This window comes from Netta rufina, assembly GCF_964035555.1.
Source record: "Netta rufina genome assembly, chromosome: 9".
NCBI classification, from domain to species: Eukaryota; Metazoa; Chordata; class Aves; order Anseriformes; family Anatidae; genus Netta; species Netta rufina.
Window position 1 is genome coordinate 13,240,206 of NC_140132.1, and position 17,704 is coordinate 13,257,909.

Genomic DNA, 17,704 nt, shown 5'->3' on the forward strand with positions numbered 1-17,704 from the left:
CCAGGCTGCAAATACTTTGAGGGAGGGTTGGACATCCCCAGCCTGTGGAGCCCTCTGCTATGTCCTCCTGCAGCCAAACCAAATTGCGAGTATAAAGACAAGCCGTGCATCGATATCTCTGCAACCTCAAAAGCTGCACTCTCCCCTCCAGGGCAAACACAGACATGGGGAAAGTGGAAAGGAAAAACCCTTCCAGAATACAACAGACAAGCACCTGTGAGAAAGCAATATCACATTATTGCCAGATGAAGGGCTATGTGCAAAACAAAGGCAACGAAAGGTCTCTGTTATTCAAGTAGCCACAGAAACCTCTGATAAGAAAATCCAACAAAACCAGGCATCCAGTGGCAGAAAAACTAGATCTTGTGACATTAAAAAGATTTTCTATTCAACAGCTTTAAATAGCGCTACCTGCAAGAAGTCTTAGTAAATGTAAAGTTAATTTAGAAATCGGGTGGTTTCTACTGCAGTGTTTCAGCAGCTGGTATGATTGCACTGCCACATCACCAGAACTACCTTAATTTTAAACCATCTATACAATAGCTACAAAAAAATCCAAAACCCAAACAACTGCTTATTATAGACAAACCTGTGCTTGAAATGCAGACAAAATATGATGAATACTGTTTTTTTTTTTTAATCTTGTCTTGCATAAATTATAAGCTCTCTATTGATTGCAAGGATAATTATTAAACAGAAAAAGGTATAATGGGAGCAGGAAACGTTTTCCTGGCCTTGAGGGCTCAGTGGAGGTTATTCCCACTGCAGAGCACCAGTGATCAGTGCATTATGGTCTGCTGAAGTAATGCTTAGCTTATTGAACGTATATATTGTTCGATGTTTAAAAAAACAAACACAAACAAAACAAAGAAAACCCCAAACCCTTGGCTACGTACCACAAAAATTAATGTATATTTTTGTAAAATACTAGAAAAAAAATAGAGAAAACCCTCACGTCTTAATTGGCTTCTCAACATAAGCATCCCCCACCCCCGATAAGCTTGTTTTTGCATACTATTATTTTTATTGCTGTTATTATTAATCCACCAAACCATCGCACTCACATTAAACTGGTCCTTCACTAGCTAATTTCTGCTCAGCAATGTGATCTCAAAGCTTTCCACCAAGTTTTACACTCACGTGATACAGGTAGAAGGATGTTGGAGTGTCTGGGGCAAAAAGTAAAGGCCAGATGTACCAGCCAAAATCTGCCAAAACAGGCAGAAGAGGGAAAGTGTGCTGAGGTCTGGTGGATGTTCTGCGTTAATCTCCGTGAGGGGTTGGATTTCAGAGGTCAGTGAATGCGCTCAGCAGCAACAGCTACATCAGGGCCCATTCAGGTGCCAGCCTGAGCAACCAGCATTGTAAGGCTCTTTAGAAAGTCTTGGCTATCGCTTTTTAATGCAGGTGAAAATCAATTAATTTTGGGCTTTTAAAAGAATGCCTTTGCTGTGGTCAACCCTGGCCACACAGTCACAATACATTTTGCAGAGATGCATTGCCTTTTCTTTCTATTCAGTGCAAAAGCACTTAATCTTGGTTATCAGCTCCCTGAAGGTCAGGTTTATTTCTTTAGATCTATTATGTACTGCTTGAAATTTCCAGTTCCACCTTTCTGGCTATTATAGCTTCTTTCTCCAACTCCTATTCTTCTCACAGTAACTCCATATGACGACTGTTGATAACGTTAAGACCACCATGATTCTAAATGACCAACCTTCTTTAAAATCTGATAATAGATACAGTTTCTGATTCATAGGTCACCTCAATTTTGCCAATAAACCATTTACTTCCAGCAGCCTTCAGACCCTGAGGCTTCCTGTGCACTGCAAAATGTTTTCTTCAGGGAACAATAAAAGTAAGAGAGCCATCCTTAGCACATTAGGAGGGCATGTTTGTCCACAATATCTAAAGCGCAATGACCTCTAAGATCTTCACTGCTGTACACCACTTTTGGATGTTTGTAGGACGCTCAAAGTTATAAGCAACTAATACGAACTTACCTCCTTTTCATTTGCAATCTGTATGGAACGAACAAGAAAAATCCATGCCTTCTTATATCCTACCCCTCTGCTGAGGACTATCCAGTCACCTTTACCATATTCTTCAGATTATACAGCTCAAGGCACAGTGCCAAGTCTTACATCACTACCTCTGAAGTTATGCTGCTGTGGTAAGACCTGATTATGCTATGCTTGTAAAAGCTGCATCTGTGCCAAGGTACACACTTTGTTGGTATGAGTGCCAGCCAGCCTCCTGCCATGGCTTCACCAAAGTGGAGTTCTCAAAATGACTTGCCCTTGCAAAGACACAGCCTGAGGTACAATTGCTATTGAAGGCCAACGTTTTACACAAACTATTGAACAAGTTGCAGAAGAATGAGTATCGAACACGAACCCCTTGCTCTAACAGCACCTGGGAAGCTACGCAGTGACTGGATTCTGAGCAGAAAGTGAACAGATCAGGTGTTACTTACTGTCAAAGCTTCTGTACTGCGCCGTTAGGATCGTCTGCACAGAGCGACCGGCCTCTTTCATCATGGCTTCAAATTCACTTCGGCTTTTGTTTGCAAAGTTCTCCTCCATCTCGCTGGTGCAGCAGGTATAGCCTTGTGGGCAGATTCGCAGGTGCTCCCCTTAAATGAGAAAATACACAGGTGAATGGCCAGCTCTGGAAAGGGAAGGACTTCAACCCAGTTGAACTCAGCATAAAAACTTTCCAACTCCCTGGTAACCTGGAGCTGCTTACATGCCTACCCACTAGTTTGAGCTATCCTTTATTACTGTAGTAGTTGGTCTGAAAACAGGTAGAGGTTTTCTCATTGGAGACTGTGAGGGAAGCAAAAGTGAAGGAGATAAAATCCATGTGTTGGGCCAGTAAAAGGGAAATAAAAGTAACTCCTTCTCTGTCTGCCCTAGACAGAGCCCAGAAGACATAAAAGTCTCTCATTAAATGACACATTAATTGTCCTCGTTAGACTTCACGTCTCTTAGAGCAACTGTTTGAAACTACTTTGCCAAAAAAAAACACAACACAGAATGAAACAAAAAACAACCTCCCTAAACACTATCCCTATCCTGAGAAGGGATTTCTATAACCAGAGAGATGAGAATAGAAGTTTTCAAAAGACAAAGGTATGCTGAATGCCACTAGAACTTGGTTGACTAATTCCCATCCACACATTTGGAAACCTGTCCACTAACTCTTTTTCTTTTTGATGAAAAATCTTATCTCCCAGAAAGAGAGAGAACCGCACCAAAAAAAAAAAAAAAAAAAAGAAAAAAGGTTGCTATGACAAGTACTGATTGAATATACCCCTTGCTATGGAAGAAGGACAGGAAAGGTAAAATGACTCAGATGTTAAATTAAAAAATTCTTCAGTATGGGAGCTCCTCCTGTCCCTCCACAACCTCTTTGTTGTGAAGAGGCAAACATTTACATGGGCAGAGTCAGCATCATTTTGAAAATAATTGCCTAAGTTCTTATAAGTCCTTACAAACAAAGACAAATCCACCTGAAAATACACCCCACATTTCTCCTTACCCAGCAGTAAGAATTCATTTGAATGAAATCAAACATCACAGTTATTTTTTTAAAGAATAAAAACCCCCTTGTTTCAAGCATGCATGGAGATAAACCAATTACAAAGAAGTTAATGTGCTTAATCTAATTTGATTGCGATTGCCAGTGATTTTGCTGGCAATTTTACAGGACTGCTGTCTTAATGTCAGAGCTGAGCTGAAACGTATATTTAAGATCAAGTTTTATCTTGTGTGCACTGACAGCTTCAAATCCCGAACCTGCACAGTCCTCCAGTTTCCCATTAAAGTCCCAAACTATATCCAGCACAAAGCCCTTAGCAAACAGGTGCCTCGAGTTAAAGGGTCTTTAAAATCGGGCACGGGTCCTACCCTTGTTGATATCATGTAATTAAGGAGAGCAGCGGGCCCTGCTGGCTGCCAGCCCTGCAGGGGCAGAGCAGCAGGAGAAGCACCACCATCACCCGATATAAGAACAGATCCAACAACGAGCACCATGTCACCCAAGGCTTCCCGTACCAAATGAAATTCAAGTTATAACATTCGGCCAAGCCTTTCTCTCATGTGTTTCCTTTCATAAAGCAGATTCCTGGAATTTACTTCCGAGCTCACTTCTCTCAAGCTGCATTTGTACGAGAAAGTTGTTGTGAGGACTGCTGACACGCAACAGACAGGCATGAAAAGGGAGCTGGAATTTTCTGACAAGACACAGCTTTGTTTCCTGTCACAGCAAATTAAAAACTTTCTTTTTGCCCAGCCTCTTCTGTCTGGTTTCTGCTTCCACAGGATTCCTGACGAGGATCAAGGCTTTATTTCCAGTTGTTTTACTGTGGTACCCGTCCTTCCACGCCACCCTTATCGTCTGAGGACAAAGCGAGGCCTCGTCAGCGCCAGGCCGCCTGAAAGGCCTGCTGAGCCGATGGCCCCTGCAGCACCACAGCCCGCAGGTTCAACCTAGGCCACCACCAACCCTTTATAATCCCTTTATTTTGGTAAGCCAAAATAAAGCGGTGGAAACTCAACACTTGGGGAGCCCCCTTTCTCCTGACCTGCTGCCAGCACGCGGGCCTCAGCCTTGTCAGGGCCTCCTGCCCCTCTCCCTTCAACCGCAGCCCGTTTGGGCAGGGGGACAGGGCGCCCAGACAGCTGTGGCTGCCAAGTCTGAAGCCGTGGAGAGCAAACGTTGGACTCCAGAAATGAAACACAGGGAGAAAACGTCCATGGGGCCTGTCCCAGAGGAGGAGGAGAAGGGTGCCCTGGGAGGAAGAGCCCCATGCTGCGCCCAAGTTCCCCACCGGCAAAGGGGAGCAGCACACGTCTGAGGCGTGCTAATTAAAACGTGACAGGACCAGACAGAAACCTCCACGCTCCCAGCCCAGGGTGTGTCTCCGCAAAGTGGCATCGCTCCAAGCCTTCCTTAACAGAGCATCAGATAACCTGCAGCCACCAGATAGCAAAGAACTGGAGGGGAAAAAAGGGGAAAAAAAGAGAGAAGTAACTAAAATTGCCTAATTTTACACAGCTTTGGGAACTGAATATAGTTTTTCAAAATGCTTAAATTCAGAGCAGTCTCAATTCCTTTTGATGCAACATTTATTTTAGCTTTCTACAGGCGTTCATATGGTACTCAGCACCACAGCATTTTATATCAGTGGGAAGCAAAGTTTTCATGATTTGTTTTTGTATTTCAACCTTGGTGTGTACAAAACAGTCTTACAGTACTACGAGAACGCTTCACTTGCTTTACTTTTTAACCTGACCCACCCTGGAAACACTCACTATTATTATTTCAACTTTTTTTTTTATTGACTTCAAAATAAACATACTCTAGGCCATACTTTTGCTTTCCCTATATATCAAAGTTCATTTGTTTGCTAACTTGCCATTATGTCACTGCCGAAGCTGTGCTATAAATACCTCTGGGTTCACTTGGCTGGAGATTACCTGCAGATATCTATGGAAAGTTAGAGGTGTTTTACAAGGAGTAAATCTGCAAGACACAGCGTGCTTTCCTCTGTTGCTGTGTCAGAAATTTCCCGTTGTCTGCAGCTGACACACTGCGAACTGCTTGCTTCATAGCGCATGCTCCCAGCCTGGGCAGAGCTTTGCAGAAAACAAGTGAGCATGACAGAAGCCAAACTGGCAGCCAACAGAGGCTGGGCCAAATCCCCTTGAAGATGACAGATATATTGCCTGTGACTCAGACCAACTTGATGAGGTCCAAGGGGGATTATGCTGTCCCATGAGAGCCTGTAACTCCAAACCAGCCTTCTCTGCCCAGCCTTCGAACAGGAGTAGCTGTGCTGGGCAGCATGGCAGAGGCACCCGGCGCATCTTGGGTGGCTCAGGTAGCACCAGCTCCACGCTGTCTTACACGCTCCAGATTTAAGACACGAACCTGTAAGTACAAGAAGCTGCACTTTGGGATACTCAGCTTTCCCTCACAAAGCTATCAGCTTACCCAACCTTAAGCAGCCAAAAATGTGTGGTTCAGAAAGTGGCCCATGGCCCGCTGGAAGAGCTGGCTCTCCCACAGACGTGGCAAGAAGCTGCCGAAGCTGGGAGGGGACGAAACCCACAGACTGTACTGTCTCCTGGAAACGGAGACAGGGCACAGCATGCATGAGAATAGCATCAAACAAATATCTTGCTTATGATTAACTGCCCTGGAGTGGAAAGGAAGAGACAGGAGGCTGATGACAAGAAAATATCACACTGCCTGGTTACGGGCTTGGATTGTCCTTCAGATACCCTCTCAGCCAGCTGGGTTTACAGATCGTTTTGTCTATCAAATTCATTACTGTGTTTGAGAGTGCTGACTATTAAATCACTTCACCACTCCCTCCTCAGGGACAGAACCGGGTGCTTTGTGCAGGGCCCCCGGGAAGAGCCAGGATGGGCAAGAAGGAGTGGGTTCACCACCCCACTTCTCCCCAGGCCCCAAGGCAACTGCAGCCCCCAGCCCATGGGGGGAAAAGGGAAGGCCCACGAGTTTACCATGCAATGCTGATAACAAAGCCCTCAGCTCCCTCCGGCCATGTAAACAGTGCTATTTCTATCCTACATGACGTAGGAGATTGAATTCATCACAGTGTTTGCAGAAGGTTTGGGGTTATTTGGATGTGTTAGAGTATCTAAATGCAAATTATTACAAAATTAAACTCTAGGAAGAATAATTTATTTCAGGCTGTGATAAATCCATCACAAGTCTTCCCACCTATTTGTAACACTCATCCCATTCATTTTCCAAACTGCTCCAGAAACTCGTCTCATGCTCCTAATCCAAATCTGACCCCCAAGAGCTCCCTTGGCACCTCCCACCCAAACCCCCTCCTTAGGGTGGGCAGGTCTCAGACAGCCAGGCTTGCTTTAATCCCACACTGCTGAGACCCCCCTGCACGCAGCATGGGGAAGCCAGGACGCAGCCCTGGGACTAGGTGCAGCCAGGGAAGCAGTGAGAGCACAGGGTGAGCTCCGCTCCTCTCCTGCTGTCCCTGGTAGGCACTGGGCTCAGTGGTCTTCTCCCTCTGCACTTTTCATTCCAGATGCACCAGCTGGCAAGCCTCTTCCTAACACCATTGCCCCATAACATCTGTGTAAGGTGGTGGGGGACGCAGCCGGTCTCTCGCAGGAGTTGCTGGCATCAGACTGAACTGAAAGCCACACTGCTCTGGTAAGGGGAGGGCAACTCAGGAGGTTTCCCATATTGCAGAGGCTGGTGTCAGCTAAGCGCTGGGCGGCCAGCTTCTTTGATTTGCAGTTAGCTGCTGGCAAAGTGTGCTATCTTCTATTTTCAGGTTATGTATTAAGAGTATCGGCCCGTTTGGCTTAGCTTTGCACATAACGCCAGGGGAGGCATAGCAGGCCTGAATATTAAGTATTGTGTGGCAAAATTGCTAGCTTTGATCAAAATGCACCAACCTATAGGTGCAATACCCACAAACGAGGATGCACATGGTGGCTGGCAGGGGCTGGTCAAGGAACAGGAGGACAACGAACACAGGTTAGTGAATATGGGAGCCAATGCTGAGAGGGGCAGCTTTGGCTCATCACTGGGGGAGAGGAGAGCCAGCGAGGAGCTGTCTGCTTCTCCAGCAGCCAGCAGGAACCCTGCGCAGACCTCAGCACGTAGCAGGACTTGGGTTAACCTCAGCCAGCCCAAGGCCACCTTGGAGAAGTGGCACGGCTCATGGGCTGAGGACTACGGGGCAAGGCAGGTGCTGCCCTGCCTCCTTTGCCCACGCCAACTTCCCCACGCGGGGGGACTTGGCTCTATCACAGCCCATCCCTGTTTCTCTGTGGTGCTGCTGAGGGAGCAGCTGGGTTTCTCGGAGAGCTGACAACAAAGGCATGGAGTCTTTTCAAGCTGCACACCACAGGTCTGAATTTGTCCTGTGTCAGCAGCTTTTATAATGTCTTACCATCTGATGGCTGATCAAATGGCTTGTGCTATCTGAGATGAACTAATGTTTTCATTCCAGATAAAGAAAACAAGCACTATGTTCCACATCAGTGATAAAAACAGCAAACTGGAAAAAAAAAAATAAAAAATAAAAGAGCTAGAGAATATGCTGCTTCTGTTTAAGCAATGCACACGTCTAAGACGAGACATCAGCAAACACTGAATGCTTGCTCACACAGCTCATCGCTCAGACCAGGATTATACTAACAAAAGTGAAAATCCAAGGGCAGATAATCCGTGAGATCTGCTTGTTCCACTCCTTCCCTTTTTACTCCTACCAAGATTTAATAAACTATCAAAACACTGTTAACCAAATAAGACAACTTAATCTGGCTGCTGGGTGGATTTGGCTCCGGCCCAGGGCAACACTGCCCTGTAATTGCATTACAGTGAAACCCAGACAGCGAAACCCTGACACGGGGAAGAGATACAGGTATTTCTGAGAAAGACCACAACTGGCATACTCTGGGCACAAGACCAAAAAGGGGTGTGAGGCTTTGGGGCTGCCCCATCTCCTGCAGACCACAGCCCTCCAAACCAGGAGCCTGGCTCTCGGCGAGCCAGCTGGGAGAGCGCAGGTAGGGCTCGATGGGAATTTCCTCCTATTTGCTCTGCTCGTGTATTGAAATAGCTCAGACTCCAAGCTGTCAGCTCAGTGTCATGCTCACACATGGGAAGTGTGGTATCAATTTGTTTAATCCTAGACCCTGATGTCAGAGGAATTTATAAAGCAGGCAAACATGGGCAAAAAAAAGTTAATTAACAGAGGAGAAAAAGCCACCTTCATGTCCTAGAAAAATATTAAGTGCAGAGTAGATAAGAGAGCCTTCAGAAATGACAGTCTGACAATCCTAATGTCATCTGTGTATGTCTCTGTGGCAAACTGCCCAAAGGAAGGGAACAGAGAAAATGTCACAAGTGCTGACAACAGGCTTGATTCTTAGTGAAAAGCTCTGCATGAAAGCACTTTACCCACTCATTGCTCCTTTGGGTTCTGGGAGCACCATTCCAAATGAACACGCCACTCCAGAATACCCCTTCCCATCAACTTCCCCCCCCCAGTTTCTCATTGGGTCTGGATCTGCCCTTAGCCACAGGGGCCTGACTCCTCTCTGACTCTGAGCTGTGCACACGCAGCAGAAATCAGTGCAGGGTGCAGTGATCCAAGCCTATGTTTAAGGACAAAGCAGGAAGCGCTTTATAATTTGCAGTAGAAAATATCTTTTTCAGTGGTTTGAGGGAGGAATGAAGGAACGCTTTAAGGCCAAATCCGCATGTACCACGAGCAAGGTAACCCCTATTACACAGCGCTGCCTGAACACACCGAGACCTTGTGCTCCCAAAATCCTCTCCCAGACACTGGACCCACTGGCAGGGAGCTGCCAAGCAATTCTCTGCTCCAGGAGAAGTGATCCAACATGAAAGGCTTCATTAGGGAGCCATGTCATGGTCTACAATTAGCACCCTCCAAATATATCAGTCTTGGAATAAGCCTTCAGTTCAGGCTAGAAAAGTTGCAAGGATCATGGAGGAACGCACAGGGAGCTGACTGTTACGCTCTTTCCCTTTCTCTGAAAAGCAAAAAACTCCTTAAAAAGAGCCTCAGACAAGGGAAGAATTATCTTGTCTCTTCAGATAACACTTGTGGGGATGTATTGAAGCTGTGTGTCATAATCCATCACTATCAACCTCTTTCAAAGTTGTCCTGAGCACATCAGCTTCTCGCCAGATGTTTTCATTTATTTTTTTTCTTCTTCTTGAAACAAAGAGTCCTTTTATCCTCAGCTCGCTGCAAACTAAAATAAGATCAAACTGGAAACCTGTCACTCTTATCGGATGCAGTTTCATTTGTAACTACGTAAATATGTTAGCACATAAGGGGCAAAGCAATTCATTAACCAATCTTTTTCAATTTCTTCTCAGAAAAATTTCTACTAGCTTTTTTCCATCAGTCTGGAAAAGGAAATCTTGGTACTAAACTAAGAGTAAAGATGCAGTCCCCACTAAGAGGTTTAAGAGGTGATAGGGTGATAGCTTTTCCTTTATTCTTCAGTAACAAAAAACAAACACGTAGCAGCAACTGCGTCAAGACAATTATTCATACAATCCACGACTTGGGTTTGGTCCAAAAAGAAAGGTTTCTCCAGTCCCCTTGCTGAAACCCTGCAAGGGAAATGGTAACACTGCGCTTTGGGATAAAGAGGCAGAAAGCAAGCCTACAGGACTGTTGCTGAAGAACAATGAGTGCTTGTGGCCAGTCCCAATCATTTCAGTGGAAAAAACAGGAACATCTGGACTCTTGTATGGGAGCTACCACTTAGGGACCATTTCCTTTTACTCACAGCAAAGCTCCTCAAGCAGTAGATACTGATGCAAAGAGATGACAGTCACCTTCCTGGGCTTCAGGCACGTGCCAAGCACCCAGCTCCTGCAAGGCACCCCCCTATTTCTCAGCCTCTGTCACCCCACAGGATGCTGTGATGGGACAGACCCAGCAGAGGGGATGAAGGCAGGACAGGACACCCAACAGAAGGCTGCCCCTGCGAGGACCAGGCACTGCCTCCCTCCTGCCCAGCGTCACCAGGGCTGCAGGGCTGGCTCATTCCTTCCCTGCAGGAGAATGCGTATGTCCAAGAAGGATCTTCTCTTCCAGCAGCACAGATCTCCCAAGGGAAAATAAACACAACTAAAAAACCCAACCACTCTGTCTGCTGGTAAGAGTGAAAATGACTCGTGAGCATACAAAAAAGCTCGGTCTTTAAATAGTCATTAAACAAATGAAGCTATTGGATCAGAATCTGATTTTAAGAGTTTGCAAAAATAAAATGCCTATGCCTAAAAATTAAAGAAATTACATTTAATGACTGTCATTAATCTTGAATTCTATAAATGCGTATTCTTAATTTTGGAAGTATAAAGATGCACGTAATGAATTGTCTGAATGCCACAAATTCAAGATTACCCTTTTCAGATCTCTGCAGAAATTTAAGAGACTTTCCCTATGCAAATTTGTTGGTTTATGCTGTAAATGAGGAGTGATTATACCTCTTCCAAAACTGTTTGCTCTATGTGTTGGCAGGGATGTAGGAAGGTGCAGGATTGAGGGGGACAAGTTCTAGGTGCAGTGGGCTTTTTCCCTTTACAACTCAAAGCTTTTGTCAGCTCCAGAAACGCTCCATTTCCCCTTAGCTATTGCTTTGCTTTGTTTTGCGAATGTTTTGGCAGGCAGCAAGACTGCAGAGCTCTTTCCTACAATTTAAGCCACCATGAAAGGAAATGGAAAGTATGGGGTCATCTTGTGGGAACATGAATTGCAGACTTCCAGTTGGACCAGACTCATGCAGCTGATGCACAAGTTAGAGGAACGAGTACCGTGATCAAGGCCGGGGGCCGCAGAAGCCTCCGACCACGCAAGAGCTCAGCATCGGTAGGAATTCTGCTGCCTTTCACCCCTGCTCGCAGAAGCACGTCAGTGAAACCCGTGCCCTCGTTCTTCTATTTATGCCTCCATCTGATCTGCCGAACTGCCAAGCAGATTACAGAAAGCTGGCTATAAACCCAAAGGTGGTTGCTACTCTTAAAACTAATCCCAGGGTATGAAGAGACGAGGGCCCTGCTCTAGCCATAGCACCACTATTTTGTGAGCAGAGTCCCTTTCCACAACAGCCAAACATCACCTTTCACCCCTACGTGGTAACTTGGGACCAGGCTTAACCTGGCTCAGCATTCAAACGCCACCGCGCTGCTGGATCTCGACGTGGCTCACAGCGCATATGCCTAAAATTTTACCAGAGAAATTTATTTTAGGCAACTTCTGTTTGAAAACTTAATGGAAGTGTAGTTGTTCTCCCCAGAGCGCAAGGAACAGATGACTAAGAAATGTTGCCAGTATCTGTCTTTCAGCGAGATTAGTGTCGGGTTTGTGTGGTATCCTATTTATAACTTTGACAAACAGCTCACCCAATCATTTCATACTTAATCATAGCTGTCTGCCCAGCTCCCTCCAGAGGAATGCTTTTCAAGAAGTATCTGCCAACATCATACGAACAAAAGGAAGCAAACCACAGTTAAAAAAACCTTGCTCCCCAAACCAGCACACAGCAAAAGCTCACAAACTATATAGAAACCAGGTCTTGGGAAGTTACAAGGCATAATTACAGCGTCATTATTCATGGTGCTGCACAGCTATAGTTAGTCAGTGTTTCCACTGTAAACCCCTATTTTCATGGAGGTTTGCAGCTCAGCTGCAAGAAATTAGTCTATGATGAAATCTGGCAGGAGAAATTCTAGAGCTTGGATTATTTATTTTTAAACTATTTAAAAATGTTTTTCCCACTTTTCAATTCCTCTTGTATTCCTGGGGCTGTAGCAGCAGTAGTAAAAGAAACAGAGAAACTCTTCTTTTTGATGTCTGGTTTCTGTGCATGTCTCTGTGTGGTTAATGGGACCAAAATGTAAATGTAGCTGGGATCTCCAACTACAGAAGTCTTAAAAATTTGAAGTTATGATTCCCACAATTACAGCTCAATTTTCCTTTGGACACGTTTCAAAGTATTACTATCTAAGGTGCTGATTACTATGCATTACGGTGCCTTTACTTTCAGAGTAAACCCTGCATATCCACCTAGTGAAACGAAAGATGGGTTTACTCTTCATGGGATAGAGCTGTTGATTTCTTTACATTCCTTTACATCCTTCTTTGAAACAACATTTTCCAGGGTTTATAAAAGATTACTTTCTACTGGACTCGCCCCTAAGCCCTACATTCCCCCAGCTGCTGCCTCCCCACCCGCCTGGCTCTTCCCTTAGGGCTCACATTTTGACATGCACACAGGCATGGCTGGGGCTGCTGAAGAGGAAACAAGACAAAGGGAAAGGAGAAATACCTTGATAGGACATTCCTAGGCAATATTAAATAGAGACTTTCACGACATTTTCAACCATTTATGAGAAATTTACCGCTGTTTTTATGCCTAAGAACATCAGCAAAATGCATTTGTTCTTCTCCAACTATCTCTGGGTGAAGCCTCGTGGAGATTGAGCACCCCCAGCTACAGAAGAGTTTTACTTTCACACACACGGACCATGCTCTAGCAAGGTGCAGCAGTCTCTGGGCACTATGCCTGGCTGTTGCTGTGTGCCACAAGCAGCGCACATCAGAAGGTAGCTGCTTCGAGGGCAATCCCAGCTCAGAGAACAGTTGCCCGGCTCAGAAAAAAAACACAACAGTGTAAAATTGTGAGCTTAAAGACTTACAAGACTCAGTTTGGAACTGTATTAGTGTGAATATGCTGAGTATTCATACTGAAATCTTTGGTACACAGGCTTTTAAAAACCTGTAATTTGTCCACACAATTTCATTTTCCAGTGAAACAGATGTCATCTGAAACACCACGTTTCAAACCCTGTGCTCCTGGACCTTCATGCTGGCATATGGGAAACTTGTCCACCTCTGAGGTCTGAACACCTCACAGTACTCTTGCTATCCTTGGAGATCCCTGTGCTGGCACTGAGCCTCCTTCCCCTCAGCCAGCCAGAAGTGACAAAGATGAGAGTGCCTGAAAGGCACTGAAGGCACTGTGCAGCTGCCACCAGCGCACTCTGCAACCTCCATGTACTTTCAGAGGACTAGAACCAGGCCTCACAACACCATCCTATCATTTCTGATTGGGACTGAACATACTTACCTGTGCCACAAATTCTAGCAACCACCCTATTTATGTTGCAGTGAGGATCTGGACTACTCCCGTGCCTTAAAAAGAACAAGGCAAAATTCCCAGCTACACTTGAAACTGCTTTTCAAGGTGGTAGTTAGGAATTCAGAGGCAATAAGATTGCTCATGTACCTTCAATCATTTACAGGAATGTTAGCAAGACCTTGGCTTCAGAGGGCTGGATCACACTTCCCACTGCAACCATTATTACCCTGACATAACATGTTCTTAGAGTAACAGATGATAACGATGCTTTAACTAGTCTCCACAGAGAATAGTTATGATTAGGGAGTATCTTGGAGAAGCTGCCATTCATTAAGTACTCTGCTAAATGCATAAAGATGGGTGACAGAAAAGCGCTGCAATTTCAGGCATTTAAAACTTGAAAAAGGTCCATTCTTCACAGGTTGGTTATTGGGTCTTTTTCACTTGAGTGTCACCAAGGAACAGCAGATTCAGGTAAAATACAAACTGCACTTTTTTTTCTTTACCTCTTTTCCTCAGAACACAAGCTTTCAGTATTCAGCAGCCACCTTAAAAGACTTTATGGGCCAGTCAGTAAGACAGCACTTTTAAAACATGAATAATGAAAAACACGAGAACATGAATTTAGCTCTCCCAGTACTGTGTATCCAAGCAGCTATGTTACTTCCATTTGAGAAAATCTGTAGCATTTCAAAGTGTATTTCATACACTAAGTCCCAGGTACTTAACTAGCCTGAAATCCAGGATCCCAGTAAAAGTGGCAAACACTCCCTTTTGATCCTTTGTTTTAGGAGCTCGCTCATATGTTTTTCTCTTGAATTATCACCAGATTTTTCTTTCTTGTCCTAGAAAGAAAGAAGGGACCAACCCCAGGATTCAGAGAGCAGTTTTGTCAAGTCTGCAAATTAACTCCACTTCCAGATTCAGCTAAGCCGGTTAGAAATGTCCTTGGCACTCTTGAAGATGCAATCCACCATCTCCACATGTTCACCAGTCTGGCCTCTATTAACACTGACCCAATTCATAAATGTAATTCAAAAGCACCTTTTCTTTTTGTGAGATCCTAGAAGAAGTATACCACCAGTCTGACCAGTAAGTAAATGCCACTACAACTACCACCACAATCAATGTTTTCCAGCACTGCCCCGCAGTATTCTTTCCCTACACACCTCTCAGCTTACTCCTAAGCTGCTGATATAAAACCAGGTATCCACAGACAAGCAAAGGCTCCCAGAGCAAAGGGCTGCACTCTGCAGAGCAATCACACTTGTGTGCAGGTAGCTTGCCTCCCACCAGTTAGTTACCTGGCCATCACTGACCGGCTGGATAGCAAACTGGAGAGGATTTGCTTCTCTGAGCACCCATGGAAGTAACTGCTACACAGTTCTCTTGCTTTAGGTGTTTATAAGCAAGTCATGTTCCAGTCTTCAGGCTTCCCCAGAGTACTGCTAGGGGACTGTTCCCCACCCACCATATGTGCTCACACAGCTTGAACACCAGTCACACTGAGCTGCAGTGAACCTAGACAGGAGAAAATCCGAGTGGAAATCTCATGGGAACAGCTGCTGTCACTGGGGATGCTGAGAAACAGGCTGGGCAAACAGCTCTCTCTATATCCTACAGATCAGCTCTGTATTTGCTGCGTTCGCTGAGATCACACGGTCTCAGAGGACTTTTTCATCCTCCATTTCCCAAGGTGTTATGACCTGCCCATCTCCCTGGCTGTGGTGTCAGGCAATAGTAGAGATCATAAGGGAGGCTCTTGCAGCTTGTCTGTGAATGCAGACAACAGATCCATCAGGCTGGGACAGCGACAGTCAAGCATACTGAGGCAGCATTAGAAATAAAAGGGAACAGCAAGATCTGCACCTTTACTTGCATCCTCTTTGGCCGTGAGAGATGAAACCCCCTTCATTAATTCACTTCACACGCCATTTTTGATCCTGGTGAAATCCTCACCATCAGCAGAGCACACTCCTCACATGCCTGCAGAGAGCCCCCTGGGATGTGTGATGTGCACCGCTTGGCCTTGCTCCAGCAGGAAAATGGCAGTGGACACCCCTGCAGGTGGGATAAGCCCCTTCCCTCTGCGTGTGACTGGCTCCCTGAGCTTCCTCAGTGCTCCCTCAGCCCCTACCAACAACGAGCTCTTCCCTCCACACTCTAACTTTTGCCTTCGCCTTAATGAGAGACTTATTAGGGTGCACAATTAACAAAACCCACACTTTGATCGGTGCTTGCCTCAAGCCAACAGACACACCGAACTGCTGACTTCTGAAGCAACAGCTGACACTGGAAACAAACGTGAAGGGATCAGACCTACTTGCAGAGGAGCTGCTGTCAAAAATCCGGTGCCTTTCCAACGTGATGCAAAGCACTAGCTGGAACTTCACGTTTTTGCCCACCCAGCACCTGAAGCTGCTTCCTTTAGAGCCAACGGCATAACTCCTGCTGACTTCAAAGGCAGAGGGACAGGGCCCTCAGTGCCTTCAACTCTTTTATGTCCCACCTACGTGTTTAACAGCATGTTGGTCAAACTGGGGAGGGCTTTCATATCCATCAACCCTTTTCTGAGCAGCAGAGAGGTTCACCAAAACAAAGGGAAAGGCCTTGTGCTCAATTATTTTAATCACTACCACTACACAGCAATTTGTCCTGATGTCAGGAGCTTGAACAAAGTGCCGTGTTTCAGAAGGGAAGCATGCTGCAAGTAAGGTTCTCTATAAACACTCTTGGCCAAACCCAACATTTCCTCCAGGACAGACTTTGCACTCTCTGCCCCAAGCAGCTAACTTGTTCCTAGCTATGGCCCTTTAGACTCTGCGATGAAAGGAACTGGGAAAGATGAGCTTCCTTTACAAGTCCTGATAGTATTTTGATTTCATACTTTTGTTTGCCAAAAGGGCCTTCTAGATGGATTTTAGAATATTTTTTTCAGCCTGAAACGTGACAGTTCAATAAAGGAATGCAAGGCTCACAAGAACAAGTTAACAGATTTCCTCAGGCAGTTCAAAGCTACCAAGATTTCACATGAAAGCAAAACAAGACAACAGTTTTGGGATGGGAAAATGATCCCAAAGCCTTATCAATAACACTGGCACTTTTCAATGTGTCCCTTTTTCACACTGTCCCCTTTAACTCCTAATAGAGTCCACTTTCACTGCTGATTTGTATTCAGAGAAGCCATACAGAGCAGCCTGCAATGCAGCACAAGCACTGTATTTTTCAGGACTGATGTCATTTTGGAATACCCTACTCCCCCTCTGCTGCTGCCCAGATGCATCATCATACCAACAACAAAAGTCTATTCTAGTTCTGATGGATCTCTGTTGCCTTTGGAAAACACTCTCTACCATGCTCACACATTCTCCTAACTAAATGGAGAGTGGGAAAGCTGTTCATGTAAACCTTTTCTCTAAAACCCCAATATATCAGCAAGTACCAGGCCAGGCCGCTCCTGAGCGCAACAAGCAGAAACAAACCAAGGACTAAGTACAAAGACCACTTGCCCACTCATTTTCTGTGGCATCAATCCTGGCTCTCCTTTCCATACCCTTCAGGTTATTTACTTTCTTAGCTCCCCCTGAACAAACCCTCACTGCTCATGGCAGTGGGTCACGGCTCCCTTTCCAGCAGGAATCCTCTCCCTGCTCAGCTGCAGGGGGCTGAGAGCAGATGCCAGCAGGGAGGCTTTGCTCTAACATGAAATGAATGCACAGTGGTCCTGTGGTTCAGGTCATACAGGAGGGCACCCCAGAAGATCACAGCCCTTGTGGCTTCCCCACCTGAGGCCTTCCTAGTTTACTGCTGGGAAACTTCTGCATTACAGTAACCCGTGCCATTCAGTCAACCTTTCTGCTTCCTGGCAGTCTGTCTCTCTCTTGCATCTCTTGTCCATCTCTCTTCCTCTACTTTCAGCCATTCAAGCTTCTTTGCCATCATCTGTCCCTTTTTGCTTGCCTCATAAATAAGCAGCTGGACGAAGGCACACTAGCAATTTCAAT

General features: G+C 45.4%; 1 protein-coding gene across 1 annotated transcript in view; it reads right to left on the reverse strand.

The window, feature by feature from the left end:
• The window catches only part of GPC1 (glypican 1), a 192,966-nt gene that overhangs the window by 97,186 nt on the left and 78,076 nt on the right, over positions 1 to 17,704 (reverse strand). The window contains exon 2 of the mRNA XM_084291930.1: positions 2,477 to 2,635. Coding sequence (XP_084148056.1) covers positions 2,477 to 2,635 — 159 coding nt within the window. The remainder of the gene's footprint in view (positions 1 to 2,476; positions 2,636 to 17,704) is intronic.